The sequence below is a fragment of the Loxodonta africana genome, chromosome 2 (assembly GCF_030014295.1).
Source record: "Loxodonta africana isolate mLoxAfr1 chromosome 2, mLoxAfr1.hap2, whole genome shotgun sequence".
Classification (NCBI taxonomy): domain Eukaryota; kingdom Metazoa; phylum Chordata; class Mammalia; order Proboscidea; family Elephantidae; genus Loxodonta; species Loxodonta africana.
The window spans coordinates 209,960,203-209,984,118 of NC_087343.1; the positions used below are offsets into that span (position 1 = coordinate 209,960,203).

At 37.4% G+C, this 23,916-nt stretch overlaps 1 protein-coding gene across 3 annotated transcripts in view; it reads left to right on the forward strand.

Annotated features, from left to right (window-relative positions):
- AKAP10 (A-kinase anchoring protein 10) overlaps positions 1-23,916 on the forward strand; it is a 192,612-nt gene that overhangs the window by 93,830 nt on the left and 74,866 nt on the right. For all 3 annotated transcript variants that reach the window (XM_064279345.1, XM_010600246.3, XM_064279346.1), the window contains 5 exons: positions 1,937-2,021; positions 3,418-3,541; positions 5,002-5,138; positions 7,178-7,322; positions 9,283-9,456. In XM_064279345.1, coding sequence (XP_064135415.1) covers positions 1,937-2,021; positions 3,418-3,541; positions 5,002-5,138; positions 7,178-7,322; positions 9,283-9,456 — 665 coding nt within the window. The remainder of the gene's footprint in view (positions 1-1,936; positions 2,022-3,417; positions 3,542-5,001; positions 5,139-7,177; positions 7,323-9,282; positions 9,457-23,916) is intronic.

Here is a 23,916-nt window from a genome sequence, read left to right on the forward strand (position 1 = left end):
TAGTAACAGGAGAGAATGCAGAATGTGGGTAGAGATGCGGGTGAATTGGTAGATGCAGTGGGAGATAATGAAAATCATTTTCTGATTGCTTCTGTTTTCTCACTGAAGTAGGAAGCACAGGCATCAACAAAAAGAATAGGAGAAGAGGTGTTAGACTTTTAAGGAGAGAAGGAAAGAAATGATATGTATTGTCTAGGAGAGTGGAAGAATAAATAGACCAGGAAAATGAAGTATGATCCTTGGTTTTCATTAAGGTCTAGTAAGGTCATGTACCTAAAGTGAAACCAAGTCGCCATGGTTGTATGTTTTTTTTCCAGCCATGTACTGTACTGTAGTTTATTTAGACGATTCCCTCTTTTAGGACATTTTAGATTTTTTTGATTGGTACCAAATAACATTTCAATGAACTTTCTTAGTGATAATCTTTTCACAAATCCATGAGTCTTTAGGTTACAATCCTATATTTAGAATTGCAGATTCAAAGTGTCTTTTCATTTTAAAAGCTTATGCTAGAAACTGGCAAATTGCCCTCCAGAAAAAGATATACCAATTTATACTCCCACTATGGGGGCATTGGTGGTTCAGTGATAGAATTCTCACTTTCCATGCAGGAGACCAAGGTTTGATTCCTGACTAGTACACCTCATACAGAGCTACCACCTGTCAGTGGAGGCTTGTGTGTTGCTGTGTTGCTGAACAGGTTTCAGCAGAGGTTCCAAGACTTAAGACAGACTAGGAAGAAAGGCTTGGCTATCTGCTTCTGAAAATCAGTCAATGAAAACCCTATTAAGGATCACAACGGTCAGATCTGCAACCTATCATGGGGATGGTGCAAGATCGGACAGTGTTTCATTCCGTCGCACGTGGGTCACCACGAATAAGGGGCCAACTCAACACAGCTAACAACAACATACCCCTACCAGCACTAATGTCAGTTTTTCCATGCCCTTGTTCAACCACATGTATATTGTTAAATAATTAAGTGTATATATTATTAAAACGGAAACCCTGGTGGCATAGTGGTTAAGAGCTACAGCTGCTAACCAAAAGGTCACCAGTTCGAATCCACCAGCCACTCCTTAGAAATCCTATGGGGCAGTTCTACTCTGTCCTATAGGGTCGCTATGAGTTGGAATCGACTCGACGGCACACAACATTATTAAAACAGGAGCTCTGGTGGTGCAGTGGTTGAACACCCAGCTGCTAACCAAAAGGCCAGTGGTTCAGACCTACCAGCAGCCCCATGGGAGAAAGATGTGGCAGTATGCTTCCATAAAGATTTCAGCCTTGGAAAACCTATAGGGCATTCTGCTCTGTCCTATAGGGTCACTATGAATCAGAATCAACACAACAGCAATGGGTTTTTTTATTATTAAAATAATTTTGTGCCAATTTACTAGATAAAAAGTGTGGTGCCTCCTTATTCTAATGTATATATTTTTTTTTATTAGTGACTGTATATCGTTTTACATTAGCCATTATATATTTTTCCTTTCGTAATATTTTGAAAACAAAATATAATCTTTATATTTTGCCCTTTTGTGTCCTTTGCTAATTTGTTTGTTTGTTTTTTGGCTCATTACTTATAGTTTATAAGAGCTCTTAATATGTTAATGATAGTAGCCTCTTAACTGTCATGTTATATCAAACTGTCATGTCATACATGCTGTAAACTCACCCCCTCCCTTTGACTTTTCATTTTGTTTTTAGGATGGTTTAATGTATAGAAATTAATTTTATGTTGTTAAATCTTTTGATTTTTGCTCTTACAAATGTTTAGAAAGACTTCCCTACCTCAAGATTGCTGTTTACCTATGTATACATTTTTAGTTGTGTTTAAAACCTTTGGGTTTATATGCCCTTAATATTATTTCCTTCACAAATGTGTATAGCTTGAATTTACTGGAAATTTAATTAGTTACCATTTCTTTTACAGCAAAGATTTGTGGAGAAGATGGACAGGTGGATCCCAACTGTTTCGTCTTGGCACAGTCCATAGTTTTTGGTGCAATGGAGCAAGAGTAAGTTAATTTCATACTTTCACATTTCTCATTCTTGGGAATTTGGGTTCAGTGGTAGGGATAGGCTTCACTCAACTGAAAACAAATTATCTTTGAGAATTTAAGTATTTTAAACATGTAAGGATTACATAAGCATATTTTCAAACCATCTTGGTTAATGGTTTCTTTTAAATATAAATTATGTAAATTCTATTAAAACTAAAACTAAGGAAAACTCTAAAGGTTTTCCTTTTTAAGGAAAATTTTTTATGTTAGTACTTCTTAAATTTAAAAAAAAAAAAAAATTGTTTTTACTAATGGACCACAACTACCACAGCCTCCACCAGACTGAGTCCAGCACAACTAGATGGTGCCTGGCTACCACCACTGACTACTCTGACAGGGATCTCAGCAGAGGGTCCCAGACAGAGCTGGAGAAAAATGTAGAACAAAATTCTAACTCCCAAAAAATGACCAGACTTACTAGTCTGACAGAGATTGGAGAAACCCTTGAGAGTATGGCCCCTGGACACCATTTTAACTCAGTACTGAAGCCACTCCTGAGGTTCACCCTTCAGCCAAAGATACAGGCCCATAAAACAAAACAAAACTAAATGGGCACCAGTAGTGCAGGGGCAAGGACTGGAATGCAGGAGGGAACAGGAAAGCCGGTAATAGGGAACCAAAGGTCAGTGAGGAAGAGTGTTAACATGTTGTGGGGCTGGTAACCAGTGTCACAAAACAATATGTATATTAATTGTTTAATAAGAAACTAATTTGCTCTGTAAACCTTCATCTAAAGTATAATTTAAAAAAAAAGAAAAAATTTTTTTGTTTTTAGTTCTGAAGTCATTTGGGGATGATTTTGACTATAATGTGACTATTGGAATTGTTTTATTTATTTAAATAATGCGCATCTTCTGCTGGGTACTCTGTTAGTATTCTAAGCTTAATGGAAGTTAATGTTGTTAAATCCACATAGAATTGTTGAAATTTCCTCCAGAATTTGAATTTCTAGATTAATTACTTCTGCATGCCCTTAAACAAATCTATGTATTCTTTCATTTAACATGTATGAAGATTGCTTTGTTTAAGATACAGTTAGACATACTACCAGCCTTAAAAGAAGTTACAGCCTCATAAGAAAAATAAGGCATGTTCTTTGGTTACCGTAATATAAGGTAAAAAAAAAAAAAGGTAGCTTTTGTTAAATATCAGAGCAGAACTACAAAGTCATTAAGAGGTGGGAGAGGTTACTTACAGGTAGAAGAATGAAGACCGACACTATGGGAAGTGAGATTGTGTTGACCTAGGTCTTTAAGATATAATGAGGACAGTAATAGAGAGAGTGTATTTTTCCTGATTAAGCTCTTTCCTTGGTCGTTCCCTCAAATTTTCCTTTTTTGTTCATGTGCAGGCACTTTAGTGAGTTTCTGCGAAGTCACCATTTCTGTAAATACCAGATTGAAGTACTGACCAGTGGAACTGTTTACCTGGCTGACATTCTTTTCTGTGAGTCAGCCCTCTTTTATTTTTCTGAGGTAAGGTCTGCATTTTCTTTCACACGTATATTAGAACATTTCAGCCTCTAAACTATAAATACTGGGGTCCTGTATATAGAAAATAACATAGACGATACAAATCATCTCCAAAAACATCAATTTTAATAATTTTATTGTTTTAAGTTGTGTCTAATGACAAGAGCACTTTAACAGCACATTAGGTTAAAGAGAAAGTGGAATCCAATGTAAAATAACTGTAATTTTGAACGAAAAACCTACTTAAACTATTGCTTTTAAGAAAATGCATGTTCTTAATTATTTGGAGCTGTTTTAAAACCACAGAGGTGGATACTTGAGTTCAGTGAACGAACAATCGCAAAGCAGACTTCAGAAGAGAGAAGGAGAAGTAGTTAAGTTTTTTCCTACTTCTAGCACTTTTGCTTTACCTACTTGATATAATTATCCAGTGAAGCATTTGCAACAAGCAATGACTCTATTAGTCTCTTTGAGGCATACAGTTTAGTGTAACGGTATTTGTTAGGCTTTAGCAAATAAAATTCTTTTGCTGCAAAATAAATGACTATTGTGTTGTTAGGTGCTGTTGAGTTGACTTCAACTCATAGCAATCCCGTGTGACAGAGTAGAACTGCCCTGTACTATAGGGTTTTCTAGGCTGTAATCTTTACGGGAGCAGATTGTCAGGCCTTTCTCCCATGGAGCTGCTGGGTGTGTTCCAACTGCCAATCTTGAGGTTAGCAGCTGAGCACTTAACCATTACACCACCAACCTGTTAAAAAACCCAACCCAATTGCCATCAAGTTGATTTCCGACCCATAGTGACCCTGAAAGACAGAGTAGAACTGCCCCATAGTGTTTCCAAGGCTGTAATCTTTATGGAAGCAGACTGCCATATCTTTCTCCTGCAGAATGTCTGGTGGGTTCAAACTGCCGACCTTTCGGTTAGCAGTCAGGCACTTAACCGCTGGGCCACTAGGGCTCATTCCACCACTCCTTAAATGACTATTAAGTGGAGATAAAGACAATTCCCAATCTCACAAAGCAGTAACTTAAATTGGCACTTGAATTCTGCCTCTTCACAAGAATACAGCTGTTCAACTTATTTGTTTTTTCACCTCCTCTCTTTGCTGTAAGTTTAAATTAGCATTTGTTCAGGCTAATATGGCTGCATGGAAATAATCAGATATAAAAGATTTGGTCTGGTTTATTCTTTGTGTTTGCCATTGAGGAACAACTTAGCCATTTTCAGTGTAATTTTTACTGCAGTTTACTAAGTTTGCATCCAGCTGTATAGTGATTGTTTTTGTTTGTTTTTTCCCTGAAAGAATATTTTTAAACTTTAATATCAAATGACAAGTTGCTGACTGGCGTTAACTAAACAGGCAGATCTTTTTATGTCCTGTGTTCTAATACTTGGAGCTAATAGATTAGAGATGGTGAGAGAAATCTGTTCATATTCTTTCTGTGTTTTTCCTTCCTAGTACATGGAAAAAGAGGATGCAGTGAATATCTTACAATTTTGGTTGGCAGCAGACAACTTCCAGTCTCAGCTTGCTGCCAAAAAGGGCCAGTATGATGGACAGGAGGCACAGAATGATGCCATGATTTTATATGACAAGTGAGTTGTATTAAAATATGCACTCAGTTTCGGCAAGTATTTATTGAGTATTTGATATGTACTCAGAAATAAAGAGGAATGAACTCAGTTTCTGCTATCAAGGACCTCACAGTGTGGCAGACACAAAAATAATTCTTTTCATATGGCAATTCTTAGAACAAAGATTTCTCTTGGAGGAAGGGAAGTTTATGTGTGGCAAGCAGGACAACGATAGGTGAGGTTCAGGGTGGGTGTCACAGAAATTTGAATTGAATCCTGAAGAATTAATTGAATTTTGCTGACCAGAGAAGATGGGAAAGAACATTCTAGGCAGAGGCACTGACACAAGCAAAGTCATAAGGACTTGAAGATATGTGACACTTTCAGGAGGCTTAAGGGGGTGGGGAATGTAAGAGGAAGATGAAATTAACTGAACAGATGATTGTAAAGAATTTGAATATCTGTGTGTGGGTATATCATTTTCTGAAACAAATCTACTCAACCAGATTAACTACCAAGTGAATAATAGTTTTTCATTAGCTTTCACTGAAAATGTAAGGATGGAAATATTTTAGTGAACAGAATTGAAAACATCTGGTGAGGGAAGTGATAAGCCTGTGGCCAGCTTCATGACATGGGGTTTCCTTCTTATCATTTAATTTTTCTTATTTGGTAAACAAAAGTAATTTGTTAGTACACATAAGCAAGTGCTAAGGGAGTGCTTTAGGGGTAGAGAGAATTCCATGGAATGTTAGGGGTAGAAAATAAGAGCATCTAGGCCAGTGGTTCTTGAACATTAGTCTGCAGCCTCATGCTGGGCTGTCTGCCTGGGAATTGCTTGGGAGCTCGTTAAAAATAGATTTCCAGTATGCATCTCTAAGAGATTCTCATTCAGCAGATTTGAGGTGTGATTCAGCAATCTTTATTTTTAGCAGACACTTCAGATGATTGCTGAATATCCTAGTGTGATTTTCGCATTTCATGACAAGGAAAACTAAGGCCCAGAGAGGTGGTGACTTTCCAGAGTCACAGGACAAGTTACTTGTAGAACTTGGACTGAATGAAATTCTTAATGTTCCGTCCAGTGTTTATTCTAATATGTAAAATATAAGAAACATTATTTATATGGATGTTAAAATAGCAAGAATTTTACATCTAGAAATTGAGTCTTCAGTGCCTGAAAATTCAGATCATGGAAGAATATTTACCTTTTACAAGATGGAGGACTCAAGTTTTTGTCATGAAAACTCTGATAGCAAAGACTTTTTATGCTGGTGCAGAGTAGTGGCACTAAGAAGGCCCTGACTAGAGTGCAGTAACCCTACAGAGGAGACCCTGTTTTCCCACTGGATCCCATTCTCACGTTGGTAAAAAAAATGTTTAAATGAAGATTATTCTATGGCATCTCACTAGCACTGTCATTTTGCCAAGTTCATTGTGCCAAATTTGACTTTTCCAATCCCTGCTTGTGTTTTTGTATCTTATATATGGTTATCACTATTAATGCATCATCAACTTTCTTCTGTTTCTGTCATGGACAAGAGATAGAAGCCTACTTGGAAAGGTGCTTTTAAGAGAGCATATATATATATTTTTCTGCTTTTAATCCATTTTTGTTTCTTCTTCATTATCAGCTTATCAAAACACCAGTTAGAAATTCTTTGTTATCATTGATAACTCCCTTTCTTTTCCACACCACATCATCATCAGCTGTTGCTGTTCTGTCTGAATACATCAAACCCATCCACTTCATCCTCAGTGCCATCTTGTTTTGAATTCGTATATGTTTATTGTTTATGTCTTATAGTTAGTACTTGATATGATATTATGTCCTCATTGTATCCTGTTCATAGGTCTTTCAGCTCTCTTTTCAGGGGAAATGACCATGTCTTACTCTCTTTAATTCCATTTCTACCTATCAAGTCCTAAACACAGAATACGTTCTCATTAAATATGTGTGATTGAATGGTTTCTTTGCCCCAGTTCTCTGGTATAGATGCCAAAAGTTGCTTATCCTTCCTTTTGAATTCGGTTTTACTTTACCTATCTTTCTACCGCAGGTACTTCTCCCTCCAAGCCACACATCCTCTTGGGTTTGATGACTCTGTCCGGTTAGAAATTGAATCCAATATCTGCAGGGAAGGTGGGCCACTCCCTAACTGTTTCACAACTCCATTATGTCAGGCCTGGACGACCATGGAGAAGGTAACCAAGAACTTTTACTACAAGAATTCTTTACTGATGAAACCTAGCAGTGTGTCACCATAGTGTGAAAATATAACATGGGAAAAACCAAACATAACTGAACATCAGAGAATTGAACCAGTGCAGTATATTTAAGAGTGTGTGTGTGTATATATATATATATATATACTTATATATATGTGTGTATATATTTTGTGTGTCATGATCACTTACGAAATATCACTGTTGTTGTTGTTAGTTGTCTTTGTGTCAGTTCTAACTCATGGCAACCTGACCTGTACAGAGAACTGCTCCATAGGGTTTTGAAGGCTGTGACCTTTTGGAAGCAGATCGCCAGTCTTTTGAGCATGCATCTGTCTTTCAGAGCACCTCTGGGTGGGTTCAAGCTGCCAACCTTTCAGTTAGTGGTCAAGCACTTAACCATTTGTGCCATCCAGGACTCCATGAGATATCACTAATAGCTTATAAATAATAAAGTGTTGAAATTTTCTGAATGATTTATTCTTCTTGTGAACTACAGCAGATTTTACCGAGAATTGCCCGTGAGGTTGTTACTCATATATGTCGTGTGTATCAAGGTGGAAAAAAGTTAATTAAGCACTATTTTATAATGCCATATGCAAAAACTGAATTCTGGGAATACTGAAGAGTTGTATATAAGACTCGGATCATTGAAAAGCTAGTAGTAAACACAATAGAGTATCACTTGTTACACAGATAATATTTTCATGATTAAAGTTAAAGTCTTCCTGATTGCAGAAGAAGAGTTCCAGATTGGTATATATAGATTGTAAAGATATTCTTAAAATCTTTTTTGTCTATATGTTTTATAATATTTAAACATAAAAATGTAAACTTCCTGTTTAATAAGCAAATTAAAATGTAGAGAAAAATACTAAAATATTTCTTACTAAGTGTGTGTACATAAAGAAAAAGAGAACTTATACAAATATATGGACCACGTCAAGACGTTGGTAGGTAAATGGGAAGTAGTCATGGATGATTCATTCAGCTGATCCTTGAGTATTTGTTTGCAGGGTATTGGTGTTTACAGTGGTAAAAAAAAAGGAAAATGGTTTCTGCCTTCTTGAAGCTTAGTCTATAAAAACACACACAGAAAGACAAACCCATTCCCATTGTGTCAATTACAACTCATAGCGACCCTGTAGGACAGAATAGAACTGCTCCATAGAGTTTCCAAGGAACACCTGGTGGATTCGAACTGCTGACCTTTTGGTTAGCAGCAGTAGCTCTTAACCACTACACCACTAGGGTTTCCTAATCTATAAAGGAAGGCACATATTAAATATGGACATAAATATTTACCATTGTGATAAGTGCTGTGAAGGAAATATTTGTAACAGGAAATGCAGGTAACCTGGGAATTTATTCAACATCATTAATCATTTTTAAATGTAAGTATTTGGCCTTTATTTAATGATTTGCAAAAACGCAATCCAGTGTTGGATATCCTGTATGGAAACAAATATTTGATATATTGCTAAAATCATTTTGAAAGGTAAATTGACCATATACATCAAGGCTAAAATGTTCATACCATTTATCTCAGTAATCACATTCCTGATAATTTATGTTAAGGAAATTAGTTCAGAAGTAAAAATCAACATATGCACAAGCTTTGAATTTTTACAACAGACCGGAAAAATCTAGTGTCAAATTATATTCACTCCCTGGACTACTCTGTGGTTACCAAGAAGTGTAAAATCAAAGTGATGAAGTAGTTTCATGTAAGTATTTTCAAAAAGCACTAAAAACAAAACTGTGTACATTATAATTTTTGTTACAGTGTACACTGTACAAAGGGATACACTCCACATGCTTGGAGTGTAACAAGGAGAACTAAAAGCGTTTGTGTAGCCGGTAAAATTAATTTCTTTTAAAATAAATTTTTCGTTGTATCAGATTTCATCTTTAAAATAATGCTTGTCTTCTCTTCCAGGTGTTTTTGCCTGGCTTTTTGTCCAGCAATCTTTATTATAAATATTTGAATGATCTCATCCATTCAGTTCGAGGAGATGAATTTCCAGGAGGGAATATTTCATCGACTGCTTATGGCTCTGGTGGCCCTCCTCACGAGTCTCACCCAGGTGGTTCCAACAGTTCATCTTCTCAGGTATTGGCCAATTTGCATCTGTCATTAAAAGGGAAAGCATACAAAAGCTTTTCTTTCAAATACCAGAAACAGATCCTGTTTGTCAGTTTTAAGTTGTAGAAAGAAAGAAGTAAAATTAACCTACATACTGTATACTTTAATCAAAGTGTTTGTGGCTATTAACGATAAATATACTATGTTGTAAGGTATCATGCTATTTCATTCCAGCCATTGTTCTAGCTGTCGCTCCTAGTATTAAATCAGATTATGTAAAATACATTTGTAGTATCTGGAGAGCTCTTTGTTTGATTATTTGAAAAATCTGAATAACTAAATTTAGAATTTTTATAGAATAAATGAGTGAACTCTTAGTTTTCTTGATATTGTATTTCACTAAAGAACTTTTGGTTTCATTTTGAACTACAGTGCCACATTGTACATTTCCCTAACTTTTTATTTTTGGAGTACTTTTATATATCAGTCTTCTCTGATCTTCCCAAAATCCGTTGAAGTGGGTTATCCCCAAGACAAGGGAGCTAAGGAATTAAGAAGTTAATTGATTTTATTAAAATCACCCAGTAAGAGGTAGAACCGGAACTCTATATTCCCTGCTTAGTGTTTTTCACCGTAAGTCTAATGGTATAGTGTAATAATTTTCTCATTGCTATTGACAAATGAAAAATAAAACTTTGAATTATTTGATACTGGGCCTTGGATATGGCTTCTTAATTTATAAGATAGTACTATCATCCTGCCATTAAGAAAGCTCTCCTGAGTACCCCAAAAGCAAACCTCATATAAGCTATCACCTCCCCAAACCTCCCATTCCTCCAGCCCTAGGCAACCAGGAATCTTTCTATCTCTGTAGATGTGCCTATTCTATACATTTTATATGAATGGAATTATATAATACATGGTTTTTTATGACTGGCTTCTTTTAATTAGCATAATGTTTTCACGGTTCATCAATGTTTAGCATGTATCAGAATTTTATTCCTTTTTATTGTCTAATCTGTTGTATAGATACACCACATTTATTTATCCATCTGGTTGATACACATTTGGTTGTTTCCACCTTTTGGCTATTATGAGTAATGCTGTTGTTACGATTTGCATACAAGTTTTTGTGTGGACATATGTTTTTATTTCTCTTGTGTAAATACCTAGAAGTGGAATTGCTTGGTCAAATGATAACTCTATTAAGTTTAGGAAACTTCCAAACCATTTTCCAAAGTGACTACACAATTTTATAATCCCACCAGCAGTATATGAGACTTCTAATTTCTCCACAGCCTCACTAAAATTTGTTACTATCTACTTTTAATTATAGTTCATCCCATGAATATGAAGTTCTGTTTCATTGTGGTTTCAATTTATATTTTCCTAATAACTAATGATGTTGAGCATCTTTTCATGTGCTCATTGGCTATTTGTCTTCTTTGAATAAATGTTTGCTCAAATCCTTTGCCCATTTTTAATTGATCTTTTTGTCTTTCTACTATTGGGCTGTAAAAGTCCTTTATATATTCTAGATTCAAGCCCCTTATCAAATAAATGATTTACAAATATTTTCTGCCATTCTGTGAGCTGTATTTTTACTCTTAGATCATGTCCTTTGAAGCATAAGTCTTTAATTTTGATGAAGTTCAATTTATCTATTTTTCATTTGTTATTTGTACTTTTGGTGTCACGTCTAAGAAATCATTGTTAAATTTCACATGCATATTTACCCCTGTGTTTGTTCCTGTGTTTTATCATTATATTACATTTAGTTATATGATCTATTTTGAGATAAATTTAGTGTAAGGTAGAGGTCCCAACTTCATTCTTTTGTATGTACATATCCAGTTGTCCCAGCACCATTTGCGGAAAAAAACTTTTCTATCACCACTGAATGGTCTTGGCATGTTTGTTGAAAATCAGTGGTCAATAGATGTATGGGCTTATTTCTGGACTCTCAATCCTATGTGTTTGATCTCTGATTTGATTACTGTAGCTCTGTTGTTGTGAAATTGGGAAATGTGGATCCTCAACTTTGTTTTTTCTTTTTCACAGTTGTTTTGGCTGTTCTGGGCCCTTGAAATTTCATACGAATTTTTTTTATTTTTTGTTACATGATTATTGTTCAGTGTTTATTGCAGGGAGAATGACGAGGAAAATTGGGCTCAAAACAAGGTGGATCCATTCGGGTTCTCTGGAGTTTTCAAAGATACTTCCGGGAGTGTCCCTGGCAGATGACTGAAAGAAGAGACAATTGGTGGAAGGAACAAGAAGGAAAATAAAGATAAAGGGCATAGCCTAAGAAATGACTCGATGGAAAAGCTTTAAAATGACTTTGCCCAATTCTTTCTCTGGAAGAAAAAAGACTCGCTGAAAACACCAATGACAGGCATAACTAGAAAGCGATTTTAGCCTTTGTTTTCTGATCCAACGTCCATAGAACAAGTTGTCAGTACACACATTCTCTTCTTCAGTATTGTAAATAGAAAGAAATTGCCCCTAAAATCTTTGTGAAGTTTCGTTGTGTAAGGGAAACAGAGCACGGAACGTATCATATAGCCTCAGCGTGTACTCTCCACGTCTCCCTCATCCTTCGTGAAAGACAACTCACAGAATGATTTACTTTTCTTTCTCTTCTGCTCCCTCTTCAGTTTTTTTTTTTTTTTAATTTTTATTGTGCTTTAAGTGAAAGTTTACAAATCAAGTCAGTCTCTCACACAAAAACCCATATACACCTTGCTACACACGCCCAATTACTCTCCCCCTAATGAGACAGCCCGCTCTCTCCCTCACTCTCTCTTTTTGTGTCCTTTTTGCCAGCTTCTGACCCCCTCCACCCTCTCATCTCCCCTCCAGGCAGGAGATGCCAACATAGTCTCAAGTGTCTACCTGATCCAAGAAGCTCACTCCTCACCAGCATCCCCCTCCAACCCATTGTCCAGTCCAATCTATGTCTGAAGAGTTGGCTTCCAGAATGGTTCCTGTCCTGGGCCAACAGAAGGTCTGGGGGCCATGACCACCGGCGTCCTTCTAGTCTCAGTCAGACCATTAAGCCTGGTCTTATGAGAATTTGGGGTCGACTTTTTTTTTTTTTTTTTTTTAATCCCACTGCTCTCTTGCTCCCTCAGGGGTTCTATGTTGTGTTCCCTGTCAGAGCAGTCATCAGTTGTAGCTGGGCACCATCTAGTTCTTCTGGTCTCAGGATGATGTAGTCACTGGTTCATGTGGCCCTGTCTGTCTCTTGGGCTCATAATCACCTTGAGTCCTTGGTGTTCTTCATTCTCCTTTGATCCAGGTGGGTTGAGACCAATGGATGCATCTTAGATGGCTGCTTGCTAGCTTTTAAGACCCCAGATGCCACTCTTCAAAGTGGGATGCAGAGTGTTTTCTTCGTAGATTTTATTATGCCAGTTGACTTAGATGTCCCCTGAAACCATGGTCTCCAGACCCCTGCCCCTGCTATGCTGGCCCTTGAAGCATTCAGTTTATTCAGGACACCTCTTTGCTTTTGGTTTACTCCAGTTGTGCTGACCTCCCCTGTATTGTGTGCTGTCTTTCCTGTCACCTAAAGTAGTTCATATCTACTATCTAATTAGTAAATGTCACTCTCCCACCCTCTCTCCCTGCCCCCTCTCGTAACCACAAAAGAATGTTTTCTTCGCAGTTTAAACTATTTCTCAAGTTCTTATAATAGTGGTCTTATACAATATTTGTCCTTTTGCAACTGACTAATTTCACTCAGCATAATGCCTTCCAGGTTCCTCCATGTTATGAAATGTTTCACAGATTCCTCACTGTTCTTCATCGATGCGTAGTATTCCATTGTGTGAATATACCATTATTTATCCATTCATCCGTTGATGGGCACCTTGGTTGCTTCCATCTTTTTGCTGTTGTAAACACTGCTGCAGTAAACATGGGAGTGCATATATCTGTTTGTATAAAGGGTCTTATTTCTCTAGGATATATTCCAAGGAGTGAGATTGCTGTATCATATGGTAGTTTATTTCTAGCTTTTTAAGGAAGCGCCAAACCGATTTCCAAAGTGGTTGTACCATTTTACATTCCCACCAGCAGTGTAGAAGTGTTCCAGTCTCTCCACAGCCTCTCCAACATTTATTATTTTCTGTTTTTTGAATTAATGCCAGCCTTGTTGGACTGAGATGAAATCTCATTGTAGTTTTGATCTGCATTTCTCTAATGGCTAATGATCGTGAGCATTTCCTCATATATCTGTTAGCTACCTGAATGTCTTCTTTAGTGAAGTGTCTATTCTTATCTTTTGCCCATTTTTTAATTGGCTTATTTGTGTTTTTGCAGGTGACTTTTTGCAGTATCATGTAGATTTTAGAGATCAGGTGCTGATCAGAAATGTCATAGCTAAAAACTTTTTCCCAGTCTGTAGGTAGCTTTTTTAGTCTTTTGGTGAAGTCTTTGGATGAGCATAGGTGTTTGATTTTTAGGAGCTCCCAGTTACCTAGTTTTTCTTCTGCATTCTTTATAATGTTTTGTATACTGTTTATGCCATGTATTAGGGCTCCTAACGTTGTCCCAATTTTGTCTTCCATGATCTTTATCGTTTTAGATTTTATATTTAGGTCTTTGATCCCTTTTGAGTTAGTTTTTGTGCATGGAGTGAGGTATGGGTCTTGTTTCATTTTTTTTACAGATGGATATCCAGTTATGCCAGCACCGTTTGTTAAAAAGATTGTCTTTTCCCCATTTAACTCTTTTGGGGCCTTTGTCAAATATCAACTGTTCTTATGTGGATGGATTTATGTCTGGATTCTCAATTCTGTTCCATTGGTCCATGTATCTGTTGTTGTACCAGTACCAGCTGTTTTGACTACTGTGGCGGTATAATAGGTTCTAAAATCAGGTAAACTAAGGCCTTCCACTTTGTTCTTCTTTTTCAGTAATGCTTTACTTATCCGGGGCCTCTTTCCCTTCCATATGAAATTGGTAATTTGTTTCTCCATCTCATTAAAGAATGTCGTTGGGATTTGGATGGGAATTTCATTAAATGTATGGATCGGTTTTGGTAGAATAGACATTTTCACAATGTTAAGTCTTCCTATCCACAAGCAAGATATGTTTTTCCACTTATGTAAGTCTCTTGATTTCTTGCAGAAGTGTACTGTAGTTTTCATTGTATGAGTCTTTTACATCCCTGGTAAGATTTATTCCTAGGTATTTTATCTTCTTGGTGGCTGCTGTAAATGGCATTGATTTGGTGGTTTCCTCTTCGATGTTCTTTTTGTTGATGTAGAGGAATCCAACTGATTTTTGTATGTTTATCTTGTATCCCGATACTCTGCTGAACTCTTCTATTAGTTTCAGTATTTTTCTGGAGGATTCCTTAGGGCTTTCTGTGTATAAGATCATGTCGTCTGCATATAGAGATACTTTTACTTCTTCCTTGCCCATCTGGATGCCCTTTATTTCTTTATCTAGCCTAATTGCTCTGGCTAGGACTTCCAGCACAATGTTGAATAAGAGTGGTGATAAAGGGCTTCCTTGTCTGCTTCCCGATCTCAATGGGAATGTTTTCAGGCTCTCTCCATTTAGAGTGATGTTGGCAGTTGGCTTTGTATAAATTTATGTTGAGAAATTTTCCTTCTATTCCTATTTTGCTGAGAATTTTTCTCATGAATGAGTGTTGAACTTTGTCAAATGCCTTTTCTGCATCAATTGATAAAATCATGTGATTCTTATCTTTTGTTTTATTTATGTGGTAGATTACGTTAATTGTTTTTCTGATGTTGAACCATCCCTGCATACCTGGTATGAATCCCACTTGGTCATGGTGAATTATTTTTTTGATATGTTGTTGAATTCTGTTGGCTAGAATTTTGTTCAGGATTTTTGCATCTACGTTCACGAGGGGTATAGGTCTATAATGTTCTTTTCTTGTAGTGTCTTTACCTGATTTTGGTATCAGGGATATGGTGGCTTCATAGAATGAGTTTGGTAGTATTCCTTCCTTTTCTATGCTCTAAAATCATTTTAGTAGCAATGGTGTTAACTCTTCTCTGAAAGTTTGGTAGAACTCTGCAGGAAGCCGTCCGGATCAGGGCTTTTTTTTGTTGTTGTTGGGAGTTTTTTGATTACCTTTTCAATCTGTGCTTTTGTTCTGGGTCTATTTAGTTGTTCTGCCTCTGTTTGTGTTAGTTTAGGTAGGTAGTGTGTTTCTAGGAATTCATCCATTTCTTCTAGGTTTTCAAATTTCTTTGAGTATAGTTTTTCATAGTAATTTGATATGATTCTTTTAATTTCATTTGGGTCTGGTGTAATACCGCCCCTTTCATTTATTATTCAGGGTATTTGTTTCCTCTCCTGTTTTTCTTTTGTCAGATTGGCCAGTGCTTTATCGATTTTGTTGATTTTTTTCAGGAAACCAGCTTTTGGTCTTGTTAATTCTTTCAATTGTTTTTTTGTTTTCTATTTCATTTAGTTCAGCTCTCATTTTTATTATTTGTTTTCTTCTGGTGCCTGAGGATTTCTTTTGTTGCTCTCTTTCTATTTGTTCAAGCTGTACGGATAGTTCCTTGATTTTGGCCCTTTCGTCTTTTTGGATGTGTGCATTTATTGATATAAATTAACCTCTGAGCACTGCTTTTGCTGTGTCCCAAAGGCTCTGATAGGAGGTGCTTTCATTCTCATTGGATTCTCTGAATTTCTTTATTCCATCCTTAATGTCTTCTATAATCCAGTCTTCTTGAGCAGGGTATTGTTCAGTTTCCAAGTGTGTAATTTCTTTTCCCTGCCTTTCCTGTTATTGATTTCCACTTTATGGCCTTATGATCAGAGATGATGCTTTGTAATATTTCAATGTTTTGGATTCTGCTAAGGCTTGCTTTATGACCTAATATGTGGTCTATTCTAGAGAATGTTCCATGTACACTAGAAAAAAAAGTATACTTGGCTGCTGTTGGGAGGAGTGTTCTGTATATGTCTACAAGATCATGTTGATTGATTGTGGCATTTAGATCTTCCATGTCTTTATTGAGCTTTTTTCTGGATGTCCTCTCCTTCACTGAAATTGGTGTGTTGAGGTCTCCTACTATTATTGTGGAGCTGTGTGTCTTACTTTTCAGTGCTGATACAGTTTGTTTTATGTATCTTGCAGCCCTGTCATTGGGTGCATAAATATTTAATATTGTTATATCTTCTTGTTGTATTGTCCCTTTAATCATTATATAGTGTCCTTCCTTATCCTTTCTGTTGGATTTAACTTTAAAATCTGTTTTATCAGCAATTAATATTGCCACTCCTGCTCTTTTTTGATTGTTGTTTGCTTGATATATTTTTTTCCACCCTTTGTGTTTTAGTTTGTGTCTCTAAGTCTAACGTGTATCTCTTGTACACAGCATATAGACAGATCTTGTGTTTTAATCCATTCGGCCACTCTCTGTCTCTTTATTGGTGCATTTAGCCCATTTACATTCAGGGTAATTATGGATAGGTATTACGAATTTAGTGCTATCATTTTGATGTCTTTTTTTGTGTGTTGTTGACAGTTTCTTTTTCCCACTTGATTTTATGTGCTGAGCAGATTTTCTTTATGTATTGTCCTTCCCTCATATTTGTTGTTGTTGATTTTCTTTCTGCTGAGTCTCTGTTTTTCCTTTGTATTTTATTTTGCTGAGTAGGATAGTTTGTCTCCTTTGTGGTTACCTTATTATTTAATGCTATTTTTCTAAATTTAAAACTAACTTTTATTTCTTTGTATCTCCGTATCTTCCTCTCCATATGGAAGGTGTATGATTACTTTTCTTAGTCCCTCTTTATTATTTTAATGTTGTCTTCTTTTATATAATAACATCACTGTTACTCTGTTTGGGTTTTTTATATATATATAAAGTATATATATATATATACTTCATATATATATATATATATACTCTTGCTTTGTTTTTTGAATTTCCCTGTCTGGGTTCACTTCTGGCCCAGTGTTCTGGTCTTGGGTTGATACCTTGTATTACTGATTTTCTAACCACAGAACTCCCTTTAGTATTTCTTGTAGTCTTGGTTTGCTTTTTACGAATTTCCTTATCTTGTGTTTATCTGGAAATGTCTTAATTTCACCTTCATATTTAAGAGACAGTTTTGCTGGATATATGATTCTTGGTAGGGAATTTTTTTCCTTCAGTTTTTTAAATCTGTCATCCCATTGTCTTCTTGCCTGCATGGTTTCTGCCAAGTAGTCCGAGCTTATGCTTATTGCCTCTCCCTTGTAGGTGACTTTTCGTTTATCCCTCGCTGCTCTTATAGTTCTCTCTTTGTGGTTTTGGCAAGTTTGATTGTAATATGTCTTCCTGAGTTTCTTTTCAGATCTAGCTTATGTGGAGTTCAGTGAGCATCTTGGATAGATATCTTCTCATCTTTCACAATATCAGGGAAGTTTTCTGCCAACAACAACAATTTTCTCTGTATTTTCTGTTATCCCTCACTGTTCTGGTACTCCAGTCACTCGTAGGTTAGTTCTCTTGATAGAGTCCCACATGATTCTTAAGATTTCTTCATTTTTTAAAATTCTTTTATCTGATTTTTCTTCAAACACATTAGTGCCAAGTGATTTATCTTCGAGTTCAGAAAGTCTAGCTTCTACTTGCTCGATTCTGCTTCTCTGTCTATTGAATTGTCTATTTCTGTAATTTTATTGTTAATCTTCTGAATTTCTGATTGCTGTCTGTCTATGGATCTTTCCAGCTTATTAAACTTTTCATTATGTTCCTGAATAATCTTTCTGTTTCCTTCAGTTGCTTTATCTGTGTGTTCCTTGGCTTGTTCTGCGTATTGCCTCATTTCCTTCCTGATGTCTTGAAGGGTTCTGTATATTAACCTTTTGTATTCTGCATCTGGTAATTCCAGGAATGCACTTTCATCTAGAAGATCCCTGGATTCTTTGTTTTGAGAGCCCGTTGAGGTGATCATGGCCTGTTTCTTTATGTGACTTAATATTGACTGTTGTCTCTGAGCCATCTATAAGTTATTGTATTAGTTTATGCTTGCTTATTGTGTCATAGCTGCTTGCTTTGTTTTGTTTTGGTAACCCCCTATGGGTTGCTTGAGTGAGCTAGCTTGATTATTTTTGCCTTTGGTACTCTGGTGTCCTGTCCGCAGCTGCCTAGAGCTGTTATCAAGTATACCAGTCTAGGAGCCCATTCAGTTTTCTTGTATGAGTTCAGCTGAGGTTTCCAGGTAGCTGATCATCAAGTGTGTGGTACAGGCTCTGTCCTACAGTCTTAGACGGGCAGGGGTGATTGGCATATATACCGGTATCTGATTGCAGCAGGGGGTCACACTCTGAACAAGGCAGGGGGCTGAGAACCTACCCCCAAGTGTTGCTGATGAAAACACGTCTCTGTTCCCTAGAGCGTGCTGGTGGTTGGGTTCTGCAGAGGGACCATGGGAACCCAAAGTTTTTGGTTGTAAGGACTGGAAAGTACCAGTTATCTTTGGACCCCTGTCGCAGGTGGCTGGGTGACCTGAGTGGAGCTACCAGTCCTTAGGGACCTGAGTGGATCTACCAGTCCTTAGGTCCCTGAGTGGGTCTGTCAGGACCTTGTTTAATAGGCAAAGCAATGTCAAATGTCAAACACCCACCTCTCCACCACACAGCTGAAATGGTTGGAGTTTGCCAACAAGGGGCTATTCTCCCAAAGTAGGGCCACACAGGTCCATGCGGAAGGGAAAGTTTCTCAAGGTCCACGGACGGTCTGTGCCTGGACAGGAGCCACTTCTGTCCCGAGCTCCCCCAGTTAATGGAGCTAGCAAATTGTCTTTTCCCCCCAGTTGCAAATGTTTTCCTTCCCCAAGTCTGGGAGGATGGTTCCAGGTGCTCATCAGGGCCTATCTCAGGCTCAAGGATTCATTTGCTGAAGCCGGCTTGAGGGTGGGTAAAATATACGCAAGTTCTTAGCTTTTGCCGAGAGTGCCGTTCTCCTCAGGTTCTAGAGGTGTGAGTACGCTGTGTGGCTGGCTGCTTCTCCCTACGGAAATTATGGCCGAATACTAGTACCAGCCCACTGCTGCTCCAAGAATGGTGCCTGAGGGCTCCCTGCGATTCAGGTCTGGCAACTTATCTCCACTTCTGAATGGTCTCTTCCGCCCCCTGCCCTGCAGTTCATTGTCTCAGCTTGCCTTTAATGTTCTGGGCTCCCAGCTTGCCACAAATATACTCGTTTCACTTGTTTTTTTGGATCTTTGTTGTAAATAGGGCTCGCCGGAAGCATCTGTCTATTCCACCATCTTGGCTCTGCCTCCCTCATACAAATTTTTGAATTACTGTTTCCATTTTGATCAGGATTACATTGAATCTATAGGTTTCTTTGGGGACAATTGCAATCTTAAGGATGTTACGTCTTTCAGTTGATGAACACGGCTGTCTTTCCATTTAAGTCTTTAACTTCTTCCAGAAACATTTTTTAGTTTTCAGTGTACAAATATTGTACCTTCTTTGGACAGTTTATTCCTAAGGGTTTTATTCTTTTGGGTCCTATTGTAAATAGAATTTTTTATTATTATTAATTGAGTGTTTGGTGAAAGTATACACAGGAAATTAGGTTTCCATTTAACACTTTCTATACACTATTGTTCAGTGACGTTAGTTCCCTTTTCCACATTATTTCCACAAATAACATTCTTATTATTTCTATTCTGATTGTTCTGTTTCCATTATTTTTGTTTCCCTGTCCCCACCTGACCTTCTCATCTTTGCTTTAGAGCAAATATCAATTCAGAGTTTACAGGGTATGTCAGGGCAATAGCCTCAGGGATTCCTCTAGTCTCTGCTGTCCAGTAAGTCTGGACTTTTTTTAAGAATTTGACTTTCTTTCTTCAATTTTCTCCCATTCTATCCAGAACCATCTGTTGCACTGGTCAGAACGGTTGGTAGTAACAGCTGGGTACCATATAGTTCCGGTCTCTGCAGTAGGGGACGCTGTGGTTCATGTAGATAGTTGGTCCTATAGACTAGTTTCTTCTTTGGGTCTTTGGTGTCCTTCTTTCTCTTTTGTTTCAGATGAGTAGAGACCTATAGTTGTATCTTAAATGACCACTCACAAGTTTTTAAGACCCCAGGCACTACTTACCAAGCTAGAACATAGAACGTAAACATAATAGACTGTATTATGCAAATTGACCAAGATGGTTATGTATATACACACATATATCTCCTATACACATATATGCGTGCATAGCTACCTATGTAATGGCTCATGTACTTTTTTATTGTAACTGCTGTTGCCAGATTGTATGTTATAGCATTTACCAGTAATTTCCCTTGTTACTGTGTATTTCTTAGTGTAATCATTTGCCTTGGTTAAATTGTGTTCACTTGATTGACATTCGGAGTTGCCTTTGCCATTACGAAAAGTAACAAGTGTCTACTGTCCACAGAGTGATTCCCCATCCCGCCCCCCCGTTCCCTAGTAACCACCAAAAACAGTAATTTCTGTATATACACGTATTTTTGTCTTTTTATAAAAGTGGTATCATACAATATTTGTCCTTCTGTGCTAGACTTACTTCACTCAGCTTAACATTCTCTAGATTCATCCATATTATATTTCGAGCACTCATCATTATTCTTTATAGCTGTATAGCATTCCATTGTATGTACATACCACATTTTGTTTATCCATCCATCTGTTGATAGGCACTTAGATTGTTTCCATCTTTTTACTATTGTGAATAGTGCTGCAGAAAACATAGGTGTGCACGTGTCTATTCTTGTCACTGCTATTAGATCTCCAGGATATACACGTAGGAGTGGGACTGCTGGATATAACATATTTCTATTTCCATCTGTTTGAGGAAGTACCATTTTCCATGATAGTTGTACCATTTTACACTACCACCACCAGTGAATGAGGGTTCCATTCACCCCACAACCTCACCAGCATTTGTTGTTTTCTGGTGTTTTTTTTTTTGGAAACCCTGGTGGTATAGTGGTTAAGTGCTACGCTGCTAACCAAAAGGTTGGCAATTCGAATCCTCCAGGTGCTCCTTGGAAACTCCATGGGGCAGTTCTACTCTGTCCTATAGGGTCGCTATGGGTCGGAATCGATTCGACAGCAGTGGGTTTGGGTTTTGGTTTTGGTTTTAATCAGTGCCATTTTTGCTGTGGTGAGATGGTATCTCATAGTTGTTTTGGTTTGCATCTCTCTGATGGTTAACGATTGTGAGCATCTTTTCATGTGCTTTGTTGACCAGTTGAATGTCCTTTTTGGTGAAGTGTCTTTTCGTCTCCTTTGCCAATTTTTTAATTGGATTGTCTTTTTGTTGTTGAGTTATTGAAGTTTTGTACATATTGTAGGGATTAGACCCTTACCAGATACATCATTCCCAAAGGCTTTTTCCAACCTGTGGGTTCTCTTTTTTACTTTTTTGATAGTTTTTTCATGTGCATAAGCACTTAATTTTTCAAGGTTCCAGTTATCTAATTTGTCTTCCGTTGCTCATGCATTTGCTTGGTCATCTATTACTGGAAATAATTAGGTCCCTTAGTTTTGTCCCTGTGTGATCTTACAGGATCTTTATAGTTTTAGCTTTAACATTTAGGTCTTTGATCCATTTTGAGTTAGTTTTTGTGTATGGTGTTAGGTATGGATCCTGTCCCATTTTTCTACAGATGGATATCCAGCTTTGTCAGCACCATTTGTCAAAGAGACTGTTTCTTCTCCTACTGAATGGATTTTGACCTTTCCTTAAAAATCAGCTGCCCATAACCAAAAAGCAAATCGCTGTTGTCAAGTCAATTCTGACTCATAGCGACCCTACAGATTCCCATAGATGGATGGATTTACTTATGGGTTCTCAATTCTATTCCACTGGTGTATGTGTCTGTCAATGAACCAGCACCAGGCTGTTTTGATTGTTTTGGCTGTATAGTATGTTTTTGAGATAGAGGAGTATGAGACCTCCTCCTTTGTTGTTCTTCAGTGTTGCTTTGGCTATTCGGGTTCTCTTTCCTTTCATATAAAGTTCTTTCCATTTTAGTAAATATGGTTTTTGGAATTTGGATCAAAATTATGTTGTATCTATAGATCGCTTTGACTGATACTGACATTTTCACAATATTAAGTCTTCTACTCCATAAGCATAAAATGTTTTTCAATTTTTGAAAGCCTCTTTTAATTTCTTTTATTTTATTCTGCTTTAACTGAAAGTTAACAGCTCAAGTTAGTTTCTCATACAAAAATTTATACACGCATCGTTATGTGACCCTAGCTATCTCTATAATATATCAGCACACTCCTCCTTTCCACTCTGGTTTTCCCATGTCTGTTCAACCAGCTCCTGTCCCTTTCTGCCTTCTCATCTTGCCTCTGGACAGAAGCTTACCATTTAGTCTCATGTATCTACTTGGATTAAGAAGCACATTCTTTACAAGTATCATTGTATGTCTTATAATCCAGTCTAATGTTTGTCTGAAGAGTTGGCTCCGGGAATGGTTTCAGTTCTGGGTTAACAGAGAATCTGGGGGCCGTGTCTTCTGGGGTTTTTCCAGTCTCAGTCAGACCATTAAGTCTGGTCTTTTTTCTAGAATTTGAGTTCTGCATCCCACTTCTTTCCTGCTCCAGCAGGGACTCTCTGTTGTGTTCCCTGTCAGGGCAGTCATTGGTGGTAGCCAGGTACCATCTAGTTCTTCTAGTCTCAGCCTAATGAATTCTATGCTTTATGGGGCCCTTTTTGTTTCTTGGGCTAATATTATACTTGTGCCTTTGGTGTTCTTAATTTTCCTGTGCTCCAAGTGGGTTCAGACCCATTGATGCATCTTAGGTGGCCGCTCGCAAACTTTTAACACCCCAGACGCCACTCACCAAAGTGGGATGCAGAACATTGTCTTAATAAGCTTTGTTATGCCATTTGACCTAGATGTTCCCTGAAACCATGGTTGCCAGACCCCCGCCCCTGCTACTCAGTCACTGGAAATGTTTGGTTGTATTCAGGAAGCTTCTTAGCTTTTGTTAGTCCAGTTGTGCTGAATTCCCCCATATTGTGTATTGTTCTTCCATGCACCTAAGATAATTCTTATCTTCTAATTAGTGAGTACCCCTCTCCTCTCCCCCCGACACCCTCATAACCATCAAAGAATGTTTTCTTCTGTGTTTAAACCTTTTCCTGAGTTCTTATAATAGTGGTCTCATACAATATTTGTCATTTTGTCACTGACTACTTTCACTCAACATAATGCCCTCCAGATTCATCTATGTTGTGAGATGTTTCACAGATTCATTATTGTTCTTTATCACTGCATAGTATTCCATTGTGTGAATATACCATAATTAGTTTATCCATTCATCTGTTGATGGGCACCTAGGTAGTTTCCATCTCTTTGCTACTGTGAACAGTACTACAGTGAACATGGGTGTGCATAGATCTATTCCTGTGACGGCTCTAATTTCTCTAGGGTATATTCCAAGGAGTGGGATTGCCGGATCCTATGGTACGTCTATTTCTAGCTTTTTAAGG